This window comes from Dama dama, chromosome 24 (assembly GCF_033118175.1).
Source record: "Dama dama isolate Ldn47 chromosome 24, ASM3311817v1, whole genome shotgun sequence".
NCBI lineage: Eukaryota > Metazoa > Chordata > Mammalia > Artiodactyla > Cervidae > Dama > Dama dama.
In genome coordinates this window covers 36,986,365-37,001,130 of record NC_083704.1, presented here as the reverse complement: position 1 = coordinate 37,001,130, position 14,766 = coordinate 36,986,365, and the positions used below count along the sequence as shown (strand labels likewise).

Here is a 14,766-nt window from a genome sequence, read left to right as displayed (position 1 = left end):
TACTGCCAGGGACAGTTCTAACTTAATCTGTCTCCTGCCCTCAAAGTTCTGAAGAAAAACATCAAATCCTAACCTTAAAATAAAAGACCATTCAAATCTGGATGTTACCCCCAATGAAACCCTGTCTCTGACTTTGTCTCTCTCTCTCTTTCCTTGTGCATGCGTGCTAAGTTGCTTCAGTCATGTCCAACTCTTTGCAACTCTATGGACCATAGCCCACCAGGCTCCTCTGTCCATGGGATTCTCCAGGCAGGAATACTGGAGGGGGTTGCCATGCCCTCCTCCAGGGGATAGTCCCGACTCAGGGATCGAACCCGTGCCTCTTATGTCTCCTGTATTGGTAGGTGGGTTTTTCACCACTAGTGCCACCTGGGAAGCCCCTCTTTCCTCATCAACCTTAAAAACTCGTTATAACCATCCTCCTACCCTAGAGCTTGTTTCCCCACTGAAACGGCCTGAAATGCCTGCCCATCTGCCTTTCTCCACCTAACTCTAAATTGTCCTTTCTAACTTCAACTTGAGAATCACTTCCTGTAGGAAGACTCCTTGGCTTCCATTATCCCTCCCCGTTCGCTTTACTCCTGTCTGATTAAAACTCCCTAAGCACTTGAAGGACCCAGGTAAAATCCTTCCACAGAGTTTCATTTTCTTAAATGTCTCCCCTACTCGACAATAGACTCCTTGAACACAGGAGACAATCTACTTGACTTTGTCTTACTAACACCTTGGCACAGGAACTGGGACATAGTAAGCACCTGAAAATTATTTTAGGTATGAATATATGGGCAAATGAATGAATCAATCTGTAACTCCAACCATGTTCTACAGTGAAGGACCTAGCAAAGGCAAACTGAACACTGATCCTGAATATCTGTTGATTAATTTCCTAGTGACTAAATTTTTTATGAGAAAATTCTTCCATATTCCTCCAAGTTATATTTCTCTATGATTGAATTCTAAACTTTTCTTCCTCTAGCATTCTCTGCCCAATATATTGTTTTTTCTGGTCTGAGGATTGGCAAACTTTCTCCGTTTTAAAAAACCTAATAGTAAATATTTTCAGCTTTGTGGCCGATACATTCTTTGTATCAACTATTCAACTCGAACTAGTTGAGTTACAACAATTTGGTTCTGTCACTGTTTTTCAAAAGAAGCCATGGACAGCATGTAAATGAATGAGTAGGGCTGCAAGCCAATAAAATTTTATTTACAAAAACAGGAGGCAGGCCAGTCTTCCCCTGTGGGTTGTAATTTGTCAGCCCTGCTTCTGGCCTCTGTAATTCCAGGGGCTGTGGAGACTGGAAGGTGGGGCCAAGCAAAGGGTGTATGGTTTGAAACATACGCAGGTCACTGAAAGCTCAATGAATGACTGCCATTTGGAGACTTGGTCTCGCATAACCAATATGGCAGGATGAAAAGTTCAGGTGTTACTGATTTATGGGCCATCAGAGTCTTGGAATATAAAGAGATTATCTTCTCAGAGACCCTATCGCTAGCTGCCTACGACCTCCTAGATTTTCATACGGGCCGTCAAAAAATGTGGATCTACTGTGTTGGAACACAAACCCAGACACCCAAGGTCTATCCTATATTGACTGTGTGGGAGATTCCGTAGTGTCTCTTTCTGAACATTTTTGCATATACAGATGGAAATTCAGTTTCCAGAGAATCAGTCTCACTTATAAAAACAATAATTAAAACCCTAAGCAATCCTTTATCAAATATCTTCTTCAGGTCTGGTGTTCAGTTCTTTATGTACCTGAGAGCTAATGTTTATTTATGTCCTTGTGCCATGCAAGGCATTCAGGGTTACACACATTATCTCATGAATTTTTTACACTATCCAGAATGGCAAGGCTACAGTTCTCCTCTCTTATTCAGGAGGAAATGGAGCTCAGAGAGAAAAAGCAATTCACTCAAGGTCAGATTTGCTCAAGTTGGAGCCCACAGCCTCTGCCGTGATCTGGCATGCCTGCTGCCCATCACTGCCAGCTGTCTGCCCCAGGGAGCTAACCCAGTCTGTTATGGTCACTGAAGTACCCTAGATTCTGTCCAAAGTACCTCCTCCTGGAGGCAAATGACTCCATTCAGGGTTTGCAAGAAACTCTACCTTTGAGACGTTGGAGATGAAAGGAAAACGTATCCCAAGTAACAAACTGAGGGCTTTGTTAGAACACATCACACTTAATAAAAAGCAGAGAGTGTTGATCCTTTTTCAACGACACTCTCCCATCATTTTCCACCTCAACTGTTTGTGAAGCCTAATTAATTGTGATACCGCAACGCATCTGGGCAAGATAAAACAAGAGAGATATATCAGCTTTTAATACTCAGCCCTAAATGGAAGAGTGAATGTCCCATGTCTGCCATGTCGACCAAATTCAAACCTTTACTCATCAAGCAAGTCTTTGTTAAAAGGCAGCCTTGGTGCAGCCTCAGTCTGCTTTTTATTTAGTTACAAGACTACAAAAATGCCTTGTAGCTAGTATCTTTATTATTCATGGTTTCTGGCAAATTAAGTCTCTAGCCTCTCCAATATCTAGAAGTGGAGGAAGTGTTCAATTCCAAAGAAATTATGCCTTCCCGGCTGTGCTGGCCAGGCAATGATGTGGTTGCCAAGTTCCTTATGAATAGGTAGAGATCTTATTTCACTTATAGTATATGAATAAACAAAACACTCCCCAGGGACGGCCAGGTATTTCGTGTAATGGATATCTCCTGCCCCACCCTCACTCTCCAGAGTGACTGAATCCTCAATTTTCTTACAAACAAGACTACTGAGACTAGAAGTTTCCAGCTCACATGCCAGAAACATGACCAGTACGATGGAGCATTCCCCTATGTGATTTTGAATTTATAATTATGGGACAGCAATGGTATTCTAACGATGGGCCTCCTACCCCCATAACTTGAACAAATTACTGTTGCAAGATACTTACAAATATATTTGTGCATCAGTGTTTGTACTTATCTTGAAAAATAATCATTTAAAGAGCTCTAGATTTGAGATTCTGGAAATGCAGGTAGAGTGGACACTGACTGCATCCCTCCCCCACTGTCTGGTAGCTCTGTCATCTGGCTGGGGCCAACTTTACTCTTGGCTTCAGAAACGGTGTGGCAATCCCAGTGGCCTAAGCCAACCGATGAAATTTAGGGTTTCTCAATCTTCTTATTCATTATCACTCCCTTAAGGAGCCTTTGAAGATATTTATGTTGTTCGCTAGTCACCTCACCCCCCAAATTCCACAAGTAGATTGTATATCTGTTCATGTATTGTAATGTATATCTATGCTTTATACCCAAAGACTAAGTTTTTTTTTTTTTCCTCCCTCTCATCCCTAGAAAATGATTTTGGCCTGTTGGGGGCCCTATCATTCCCTTTGAGAATGCAGGAATTATGTTCCCATTCCCCGAGCCCATCAGTGCATGGCAGTAGGGGTGAGAACAGACCCTAAACTGACTCATCAAAGTGCAAATTGGGAAATTATTTTTTGATAGTTGGTGCCTTTGAGAAATCATCTTTCTTTCTAAATGGGTTGATATGTGGACCTAAGTCCTGGAACTACTTTGGCTATCTGCTATCACAAGGAGGAAACCAACTAACACACAGCCATTGCATGAACAAGGTAAGGCTGAAAGAATCGTGGAGGACAACCAGAATGCCCTGATCAAGCCATACCTGAAGCTTATCCTGCTGCTAGATTTTTCAGTTGTGTCAGAAGTCCCTACTGTTTATTCTGCAGGTTACTTTGAGTTCATTTTCCTATTGCAATAAAAATAGCCCAACTGGTAAAGCAGATAACATTTACTGAATATGTCCTAAAAACTCTCAGCACTGTCAATTAATTCTTGTGTCAACCTCTATAGTTTGTACTATTATATTTCCCATTTTATAAACAATGAAACTGAAGAATAGTAAAATTAAATAACTTACTCATGACCATACATAGGCAGAGGCAGGATTTGCTCCTATGTCTATTTAACTTGGAGTAAAAAGTATTAACCAGTCTATTTTATGGCCACTCAGGTCTATTTCTTGTTCAAATTTGAAAGACATTAAAGGAAATTTCTTTGCTAACAACTATGTTGTACAATTAAAAAATCTATAGTTCTCTCAAGTTTTAAAATATTTTAAAATTATTTCCAAAGACATCAACTTTAACTACTTAAGACTCAATACTTGTAAAATAGCATCACCGACTCAATAGACATGAATTTGAACCAACTCTGGGAGATAGTGAAGGACAAGGAAGCCTAGTGTGCAGAAATCTGTAGGGTTACAAAGAGTCAGACTCGACAGAGCAACTGAACAGCAAAAGATGGTCATTGTTATTTTAGGTCTTTCTCTTTATTATGAGAGGGTACTGGCTCTGTCACTATTTTATAGAAGAGAAAACCTATAGTTCAGTAGGTTCAAGTTGCAGTTCTGCTTAAAAATAATTACTGATCAACCTTATAAAGAACGTGTGGAGTCTCAGGCTTCTGAAACTGTCATTTTTGAATGGCTCATTACCAGGAGAAGAGGTAAGCTCTGAGTCCCTGGAGTCTTTGGGAGAGGGGCACAAGGGTTGTATGGTTAACCAGAGTACTTGTGCTCTCCTTTGGAAACTTTCTCACATGTTAAAAAGTGAAAACATAACTGTATCAGGGTCACTTCTACAGACCAAACTGAACAATGATTTCCCCAAAGAGAAAAAGGCTGAGAGGCAGACACACCTCTGACTCCAAAGAGCCAGGTGATCTGTGTCATGTGACTAGATGGGCTGTCTCCACAGCTCCATAATCCTCTCAAACCGCCACACGCTGCCCTGGTTCTCAACTGGGCTTCTGGAGTCTTTCAAAATGCAAGACATCTCAGGCACGTTATCCAAAGCAGGAGTCGGGAAAGTGCAAAGTACAACCTGTCTCACATTTTAACAAGGATGCCGTGGATGTCAAGGATGACAAGGCCACGCTGGTTCTTTAGATGCCCACAGTTTGATCCCAGGTGCTGGCCTTTTTCATTTTGCCTGACGGAAGAAAATGGCTTATCAACACTAGCAGCTTGATCAGATATGGGACTCAATACAATGAGATATGAATTAGAGCCACATTGAGAACATGGTCAGAGTAGGGAGAATCCAGGATCTGCAACAAAGCTGATTCCACATCGCAGGAAAGAAAACGTGATAAACTCCAGGTAGAAGCTGCCTAAATGCAATGTCGATTAAAAAAAAAACAAAACACTTCAATGATATTAACAGCCAAAGCACAGGACTTCTAAATCCACAAATGACTGTTTTTTAAACAATGAAGGGAAGCGACAGCCCCAGAAAGACTGAACAAAGTTGCAGCATTTTTTGCCTGCAGGACGGGACCTAGCAGAGAAATAAAGAGGCTGTGTTGTGTGACAGGGAGTAAATCCAAACGTTAGCATTCCAACGCTCAGCCAGGCCACCACTCCCCTCCCCAGCCCGTCATCCTCCTGCAAAGTGTTCACAATTTGCTGTCCTTCCTTCCAAAAGCCAGCAGACACAGATTCAGCTTTTCCTGGCTCTGCCTTGCAAGCTGGGGCTGCCTGATGGAAAGGCAAAAACAAAGGGAAGAGTGTGAATCCATAAACTGATGTGAAATCCTTGCTCCCTGAAATGCCTACCTTCACCCCCAATGAAATGAGAAGGAAGGAATCATGTGAATGTCAAAGTTGCTCCCTGAAGAGGCTCTGCTGCAGAGCTACAGCTTTCTGAGCTAAGTGCCCTGCCGGAACACCATCGCTCTGTAACAGATGTCTGCAAGGGCAAGGGTAATTCACCGAGGGTGCCCCTTACACACTGGGGAAAATTCACAAGCTTTATCAGGCAGCAGTTACCTACAGTGGCTGAGCTTTTGACCCAGGAGTCAAGCAGTCGGCTAGGAGTTGAAAAAGAAAGCGGTTGGAGGGAGAGGGACAATAAAATCATACAAGTGGAACTGGTTTCCCGCGAGCGCCAGGCATCCCGCTAGGGCCGCGCCAGGCTCACCTGGTACACCTCCCGCAGCCCGCACCACGTCCGCAGCACCTGGTGGCAAGCCCGCAGCCTCGCCGTGTACCATCTCCGCAGCGTGGACACGGTCAAGTTCCACACGAAGCGGCTGCCGCTGAACAGCAGGTCCTCCACTCCGCACATGAACACTGAAGCCATGCCTTCTCCTTCCCCCTGAACCCGGGGGTGCCCGGCGGGCTCCCGCAGCTGCAGCCCCACAAGCCCGATCGCAGCGGCCCGGCCGCCTGGGCTCCGGACGCCGGCTTCTTGCGGGCCGCCGGGGGTCAAGCCTTCCCCCAAACTGGTCTTTCACGGTGCGTCCCGGCCAGGCTCGGGCGGCATGCCCCGGGATTGGGCGCCCGCCAGCCAACGGCTGCGGCGGGCACACAGAAGCCCAGTGTCCACCCCGCCCGCTTGCTGGCAGCGCCGAGCGAGCTGCGCTAAGCTCCGCCAGGCGAGCCCTCGGTGCTCCCGGGGCGCGGGAAGCCCGGACCAGCGAGGACTCCCCCTGGCGCTCCCCGAGTGCGCTGGGCAGCGGGGGGAGTGGAGCGACTCTGTGCAGGCAAACAGGAGAGCTGCATCTCAGCGCACTGGAATCGCACGTCCTGCACACACCACACACACGCGCGTGCACACACCAGTCCCAATGTCCGAATCCGCTTTGGGGAGCACCTTACTTTACATTACAGGGTTTTTGCTTGGCATCTGTCTGCACTGATAAATGTCTCCTGGCAGCTAGAGATGCAAGAGGGATAAAAAAAAAAATCCTCCGAAGCATCCCTTTGGACCCCACTCCCGGGGGAACAGCTCTGAACGTTTCCTTGGTTGTGCTGAAGACAGAAGGTGAAGATACCAGTCTCAGAGCAACAGTGTGCTCCTGATTGCAGAACCTGCCTTTGCTCCTAACTCGAGGGGTCTCAGAGGAAATAACCTGCCTATTGCCAACCAGAGAGTAGATCCCTCGACCCCGGCATTGTGCTAATTCCAATGCAGCAGTCAGCTCGTGAGAAACACAAAGACCGTTCTGGGTCTCTAGCAAAGAGTTCTTTGCTGGGAAATAGAAGCACACAAGAGAATCCTTGGTGTGGTTCTGGAAAATTCAGTTTCTGCGCAGGTGTAGCAGCCACTGCTAGCACAAACCTGCACAGGCAGATAGTTTATTTTCCACTCATAAGCAAAGAAAGCTGTTCCACCACTTATGAAGTCACCAGATTATGAATGTTTTTGTTTTTTAAGTTCTCCCCCAGGAAATTGATAATCCCAAAGGCATTTGGAAAAAGGAGCCGGAGGAGTCCCACATACCACTAGTCTCTATTATTCCTCTGAAATATGTGCAGATTTCAGTCCCAAACAATAGTATCACATTGCTCACAGCAACGGGACTGCAGCAAATTTCAGGGCGGTGGTTTTTCCTGAATCCATCCTTAGGACAATTGTCTGTATTTTACTGGTGTTTCACACCTGGGGTGTTATCTTTGCTATTAAGTGGCAGAAAGGTAAAGGTGCCAAAGCCTTTCTCCTGAACTAGTTCAGAAAGCTTCAGAACAGACTATCGACAAGTCAAATCAGCTTTATTTCAGGTTTCAAATGTGCCTTGGGAATCTTAATTCAGGCAAAACTCAACCAGTCAAAAGAACACAAAAAATTTGTCCTCCAAGTGCCTGGTTTTCAACGTGATCATAATCGGGGAACTTTTAAAGGATGTTTCTTTTCTTACCTTTTACTTTGTATTATTACTAATAAAATTGCCTAAGAGTTTTTGTTGAAATAGTTAAGAGGACATTTGCCCTGATGCAAGATTTGCACACCTTTCTTCACAGTAAATCTGCTCTATGTGTTCCTTAGCATTAGCATTTTGACGATATTTTCCAAGACAATGGTCACAGTGTTTACACAGAAAATACTAGGTCGCACCGAGTCAAAAGACAATGAACCAAGTATAGTTTGAAAATGATATGTCATCCTTCTAATGGAAAACTACTGAACTTCAAAATGGGCCTATAAGTATAAGAGGATGATGGTGGTACATTTTTATTTTTTTTTTTAACAATGCAGTGTGACTGTGTTCTCGGAAATGGGCAGCCGAGGGAATACCAGAATAAAACCTACAACAGGTCAATTATCTCCGTCTCATGACACCATTCTCTCAGAAGAGATGCTCTAGATACACCGTGGCAATTATCTACCTGTGAACTAGCCTAATGTCAGTGGTCAATTCCAACCTGAGTGATTTGCATTCCAGGTTTTCAATGTCAGTGCTTACATTATTTTCTAGAAAATGGGGTGAGGTAGTACAGGGGTTCTCAAAGTGCAGTCCCTGAACCGGCAGCATCAACATCACCTGGGAACTAGATGCCAGTTCTTGGGCCCCCTCCAGAATCAAGGCGTGGTCAGGGAATCTGAGGTCTCACGTGGCCTCTGGGGGATTCTGACTCTCACTGAAGATGGACAAACACTACTGCAGGGCATGGTGGTTAGGAGCTAAGTCTCCAAAGAGATTAAATCCCTGCTCCTGAAGACCTGTGGCACCCTGCACAACCTCCTTAAAGTCACAAAGCCTCAGTGTCCTCATCTATAAAACAGGGGTAATATTGGAATCTACTACATATCATTTTGGAAAAGAGTAAGTAAAACACAGTGGCTTTCCCTGGCGGCTCTGTGGTAAAGAACATGTGTGCCAAATCAAGAGACGTAGGTTTGATCCCTGGGTCAGGAAGATCCCCTGGAGAAGAGAACAGCAACCTACTCCAGTATTCTTGCTGGGAAATTCCATGGTCAGAGGAGCCTAGTGGGCTACAATCCATGGGGTCACCAAGTGACAGATGTGACGTAGCGACTAAGCATGCACACAGATGAAATATGCGATGACTGGCAAAAAAATAAGCGCCCAAAGAAAAAAAATGATCACCACTACCAAAATTAGGAATTGTTTCATTTTTTGGTACTTAGATAAAATGAAAAGAAAGTGAAAGTCATTCAGTCATGTCTGACTCTTTGTGACCCCATGGACTATATACAGTCCATGGAATTCTCTAGGCCAGAATACTGGAGTGGGTAGCCTTTCCCTTCTCCAGGGATCTTCCCAACCCAGGGATTGAATTCAGTTTTCCGCATCACAGGCAGATTCCTTACCAGCTGAGCCATAAGGGAAGCCCAAGAATATTGGAGTGGGTAGCCTATCCCTTGTCCAGTGGATCTTCCTGCCCCAGGAATCGAACCGGGGTCTCCTGCATTGCAGGTGGATTCTTTACCAATTGAGCTATCTGGGAAGCCCCTTAGATAAAATAGTACTTGTAAAACATGTTTAAAAAAATTTCTCAAAAAAAAAATTTCTCTACTGATTATCTAAATCTGGTTTCCTAGATCTTTCTGTATGTTGGAGGTTAAAGTTGGCGGTGATGTGGTTTTCGGGGGTGCTGGTCTTTAACTTCCAAGTTCCCTCAAAAGCTCTTTGAAGCTGGATCTTCCCCATCACACAGCCAACCTTTCCTGGGGAACTGGAGAAGCAGTAGATATTCCAAGCTGGACAGAAGAGAAGAAAAGACATTTTGTGCCCACCAATATAAACATGGATGCTGCTTCTTATCCAAACAGCTTTCTTCTTCTGCAGAAGGAGAAGTTCAAGGATCTAGGTAAAGACCGCTTTGAGAGGGAATGAACAGTAAGTTCTTCACACCAGGGGCTGACAATGGGTGGCAACTGAACCCAGGTGTGGAGCAGGGGAGAAAAGAATGATCCAAGGGTGGCATCCTTTTGGAAATGGATGAGCCACGCGGGACAAACCAGCTCCCGGACACACACCCTTGAAGCTGGTCTAAAATTTCCTGGGGAAAGGGAGCTAAATCAAGCTGACTTCAAAATTATCTTGTGTTTTTTTTTTTTAAATTTAAGAAGAGGATTTTTTTCCCTCCTCTCTAGCAAAAGAGTTCCTTGCAACACACTGTAATTTCCTGCAGCTCTCTCCGGAGGCTTAAAAAGATGCTTCAGGTGACAGCATGGCTCATACTCCTGGGAGCTCTGCTGCAGACGTAAAAGAGAAATTGTCATTATCCCCGAGGCTCCTGTAGGTTCTCCTCTGAGCAATCAGCAGGAAGAAGAGCACAGTGCCAGGAGGCCAGCACAAAATGCCAAGCCCTGTCTCTGGAAAGAGATAAGCAGTTCTATCACAGCGGCTTCCAGAGGTCCCCTCTGCCCATCAAAGAGACCGAGTCCATTGCACGCTGGTGGATATTTTTAAACTTTCGTCTCTGCACAGCTGAAAAGCCAGTGTGGCTGAATTCTGACAGACCATGTCTGACACAGGGCTTGAGGGGGATAAAACATGGTCTGGTTCAGTGGCTCTCAATTAGGGGTAATTTTGCAACCCTGCCTACAATGTCTGGAGGCATTTTGGGGGATGCTACCAGACTCCAGTGGGTAGAGGTCAGAGATGCTGCTCAACATCCTACAATGCCCAGGGCAGCCCCCACAACAGACAGCTCTCCTGCCTAAAACTTCAGTGGTGTGGACACCAAGGAACCTTGGTCGAGTTCAACCCACACCCTGATCTTCCTCCTCTCACAGGACTTGTTGGGGGAAACATTATTCCCTCTTGCTGTTTTCTCCCAAAAAGCAGACTGGAGATGCAACAATCACTCTATAAAGGTTTTCATACACTCACAAAGAGCTGTAATGTACTCAAAGCCCATTGAGAAGAAACCGGAATGCCATTTCCTATCATTTTCACATAGCCCTTTAAAAAATATTTATCATAAAAATGAGGCATAGTCATTTTAATCATAGCTATTTATCTTTTGGCATTTTAATTTTTGGCTTTATCATTTCACTTAAATCTCAGGCTCCTTCATAGCATCGAGGCCTTTCTTTGGCACAGGACTTAAACAATCCTCCCTACATCGACCCCAAAGTGGAACGCTGATTCCTCCAGTGGGCCTTGAGTTGCTACAGAAGTCTCTCATCACTCCTACAATAAGAAAACTGCCCTTTTTTGTTCCCCTTTTCTCTGTTGGGACTGTTTAACTTTCTGAGGAGTCTCTACAGGTGAGTGGAGGTGGGTGGCTGAGTGGCCTTCTTTATGCAGGAGTGTACCCACGCACTGGAAAATGTTTAGTGACCTTAGCCTCTGCTCACACACACCAGTAGTGTCCCCAGACATGATGACATCAACAGCAGAAAGCACCTCCATACACTTCCAATGACTCCAGGTGGGGCGGTAGCCACGCCCATTCAGAAACCACTGCTGGAAGCTGGGAAATGGCCTTATTCATATTTGTCTCCTTGGTGGCTGGCACTTAACAGGCAACCAATCAATGGTTATTGAACTGACAAATGAAAGACTATTTGTCTCAAGAGTGAACATAGAAAGAAGTTCATCCAGGCCCAAAATACACACTGTTGTTCATTAAAAAAAAAATGACGTATTGAGTTTGCACTACATGTCAGTCGGGCAACTGAGCGCTGAGAACGCATGAGGACAAAACAGAGACGATTTCTGTCTAACAAGGTCTTAGAGAAGGGTGAGAAAGGCAGACATCTGAACAAGTTATACAGAGGAAGCAGGCAGTGCCAAACAGTTACAATAGAGACACATGATGAAGGATGTCGGGGATGGAGGGAGGGAGGGCCGGGGAATGCCACCATGAGGACGTGTTGCTGCAGCTGATAACTGGAGGCTGGGGAGGGGAGGGCTCGGTGACGAGGGAGGGGACACAGACAGCAGGCCAAGGTGGGATGAGCTGTTAAGAACAAGGGCTCTACGGCAAGAGGGAGTCCGGATTTGAGCGACAGGAGGGAAAAGGGTTAGAGAGGCTGCTTGAGAAGTCGAAGTGCAGGAAAGTCCAGCTGAGATGTGGCTGCAGAGTTCCAGAGGTGAGAGAAGAAAGGGCTTGGCCAGGATCATAGGAATGTCAACATAATGACGTCTACAGGTCCCCCAGATCAGGTCTTACCTATAGGGTGAGAGTTTGATGGGCCAAGGTGACCTTGCCAACGCAAGCACCTCTTGTGGCCTGTGGGAGGGCTGTCCAACTGTGCAGAGGCAGGCTCCCCGGTCAGGGGGTCAGGATGCCCTCCCTCCTTCTACATCTCACCCCAGGGAGGAGGCAGGAGGCCTGGCAGGACACCAGTTCTGCTTCATTTCCACTTGAGCCCCCTGCCTCCTCTCCGGCTTTCTCTCCTCCTTCCCTCAGGCTGAGAGAGCAAGGAACATCCGTCAGTCTTGGCCGGAAGCAGGAGGAGGTGGATGGGAACACGCAGAGACCTGGAGGGGAGGGTACCAGCCATGATCACCATTGCCTAAGGCTGACCAGTAGGCTGGTTAAGTTCTGCAGCTGCCTTTAGCACTCTGAACCGCTTTCTGGCACCATAAAGGGCTAGAACCACTAGCTAAACAACATCCAGGACCAAGGTATCTATCCAGATCTATCTTCCTTTCTTCGGCAAATTCATTCCACTCATAGAAGGGAAAAAAAACTTTCTCAGCTTTCCTCAATAACCTCACCTATTATTTTATGAAATCAAATTCTCCTTGCTCAAAGGGAAGAGGAGGTATGCTATCTTCACTGGATGAAAAAGTACAAAAAAAGAAGCAACACATTAGACCCAGCATTGTATCCATTTTTCTCTAGTTAATCCACTAAACAGACACTGGAAGTTTTGCCAAGTCAAGTTTTAGAAGTCACTGCTGCAGATGGGAAAGCACTAGAGGGGATGAAGGTTTCAAGGAAGCCCACACAGATCAGAGGGAAAGGGCCGACCCTCTTTTCTGTTTTTTATGACGTTTTCTATTTATATATGTTTTAAGCACTTTCAAATGCTTTTTCTCTTTTTTTTGCATTTTATTTTTAATTTTAAAAGAACTTTAATTTCTAAAAATTTTTATTGGGTTATAGTTGATTTACAGTGTTCTGGTAGTCTCTGCTGCATAGCAAAATGAATCAATTATATGTGTACACAAAGCCACTCTTCTTAAGACTCGTTGCCCATATAGGTCATTACAGAGTACTGAGTAGAACTCCCTGTGCTATACAGTAGGTCCTTATTAGTTATCTATTTTATATATAGCAGCACATATATGGGCTGACCTTCTTCTTGAAAGAAGAAAAAATATCAATCTTGTGACTTACCTCCCACCCCCATAATTTGTCACCTTCTATTTACACTTAATTTACATGCACACCGACAAAAATAAAACAGAAATAAATTGGTCTATGTAGCACCCTTTTCTAAATAATTAAAGGCGGCTCTGTACATAGCATCAGTTAATTTGCACAATATTCTCCCAAAGTCAAACGGAGAAAGATATTGCTGGCCCCATTTCATGGATAAAGAAACTGAGGCACAGATAAGCTGGGTGATTTGCTGAAGATCTGTGGAGAAAGCATTTAACAGCATCTTCAGTGGCACAGCTAATTCTTCAGTCCTACTTTAATTGAGAAATAAAAGGATTTTTTGTATTTACAAGTTATCATTTGTTTTGGTCTAATACTAAAATTTATAGGGTACGGAGGGCTCCAGGACTTATTTATTATCCAGGAACTTAATATGACAAAATGTCCACCTTTTGGGTTTACTCAATTTAAATAAGAATAAAACAATGATGAGAAAAACAAAATCTGTAATGAAAAGTAACTGAATTTTTTGTGCGAGATAAAGAGAATGGTTACCAAAAACCCAGTGAACTTCACTCCTATAAAATAAATGGTATAAGAAAAACAAAAGAATAAATGAAAAATCTTGACTTTCCAAAGATTAACTGTACTCCCTATGTACAGACAATTGTAGTAAAATGAAAAATAGAAATCAGCCAAGATGAATGGCCTTAAAGGCAGTAAAAACTCTCAAAGCCAGGTATATCTGGCTAGCAAACACATACGGGCAATAGGTTATAAAAACAGATCATTTTCCCATTATTACTAAAAACTACAGAATGGTTTGGCAGGATTATTGCAAAGAATTTCAACTATTTGGCCCTTAAGCAGTAAGAGCTAAATAAAAGCAAAGTCAGGCATCAAAAAAAAAAAAAAAAAAAAAAAAGACATAAAAGTATTTCTTGCGCATTGCTATCCTAAAATTAACTTGAAGTCGGTAATAGCGACATACTGTTTTCAACTATAAAATGAATTGTGTACAAGAAGATAAAGAGGCCAAAAGCAGTATGCTACATGGCTCAAGGATTATGAATATTTTATAAAGTTGAGACAGCAGTTGTGTATTCTTTAGACCAAGATTTCAGAGAGCTCCAGGCAGTAAGTATTTGAGAGGAATGAAGAGACGAACTACATGATATGGTCTTGAGTCAACAACAGAGGAAGAAAATAGGTTTTATTTCTCAAGTACCTAGCAAAGAAGGAATTTAAGGTAGACCTTACGCTGAAAAGATCCATTATTATATTTCAGTCTGGTGGGCTTATGGATAGTTTTGGCTTATTCTTTATATGCTTATATATTTTGGCAAATAGTGTTGGTCATCTATCCATTAGCCATTTACTCCCTTTTGAGAGACTCTAATTTTGTGAGATGGAAGTATTTTCTGGGATGAAGTGATTGACCTAAAAGAAGGCATGACACCCTGTTTAGGCAATATGATATAAAGCAAAGTTTTCTAAAGGATTCTAGAAAGGATTTCCCTCTTTGAAGAACTGGAACAACACAAGAATTTTTTCAGCACATTTCCTGATTCCTGCTTGGGATACTATTGAATGAAGACACAGTGCTTTGAGCTGTAACAGTCATCTTGTAATCAAGAGGATGTATTAACAGCAAA

The 14,766-nt window shown here is 43.8% G+C and overlaps 1 protein-coding gene across 2 annotated transcripts in view; it reads right to left on the bottom strand.

The window, feature by feature from the left end:
• The window catches only part of FRMD4B (FERM domain containing 4B), a 352,299-nt gene that overhangs the window by 183,845 nt on the left and 153,688 nt on the right, over window positions 1-14,766 (bottom strand). Inside the window, exon 1 of one of the 2 annotated variants that reach the window (XM_061128099.1) lies at window positions 6,000-6,293. The exons of the other annotated variant lie outside the window; for it this stretch is intronic. Coding sequence (XP_060984082.1) covers window positions 6,000-6,161 — 162 coding nt within the window. The 5' untranslated portion in view covers window positions 6,162-6,293. Of the gene's footprint in view, window positions 1-5,999; window positions 6,294-14,766 lie in introns of those variants that run through there. 2 annotated transcript variants of the gene reach the window in all.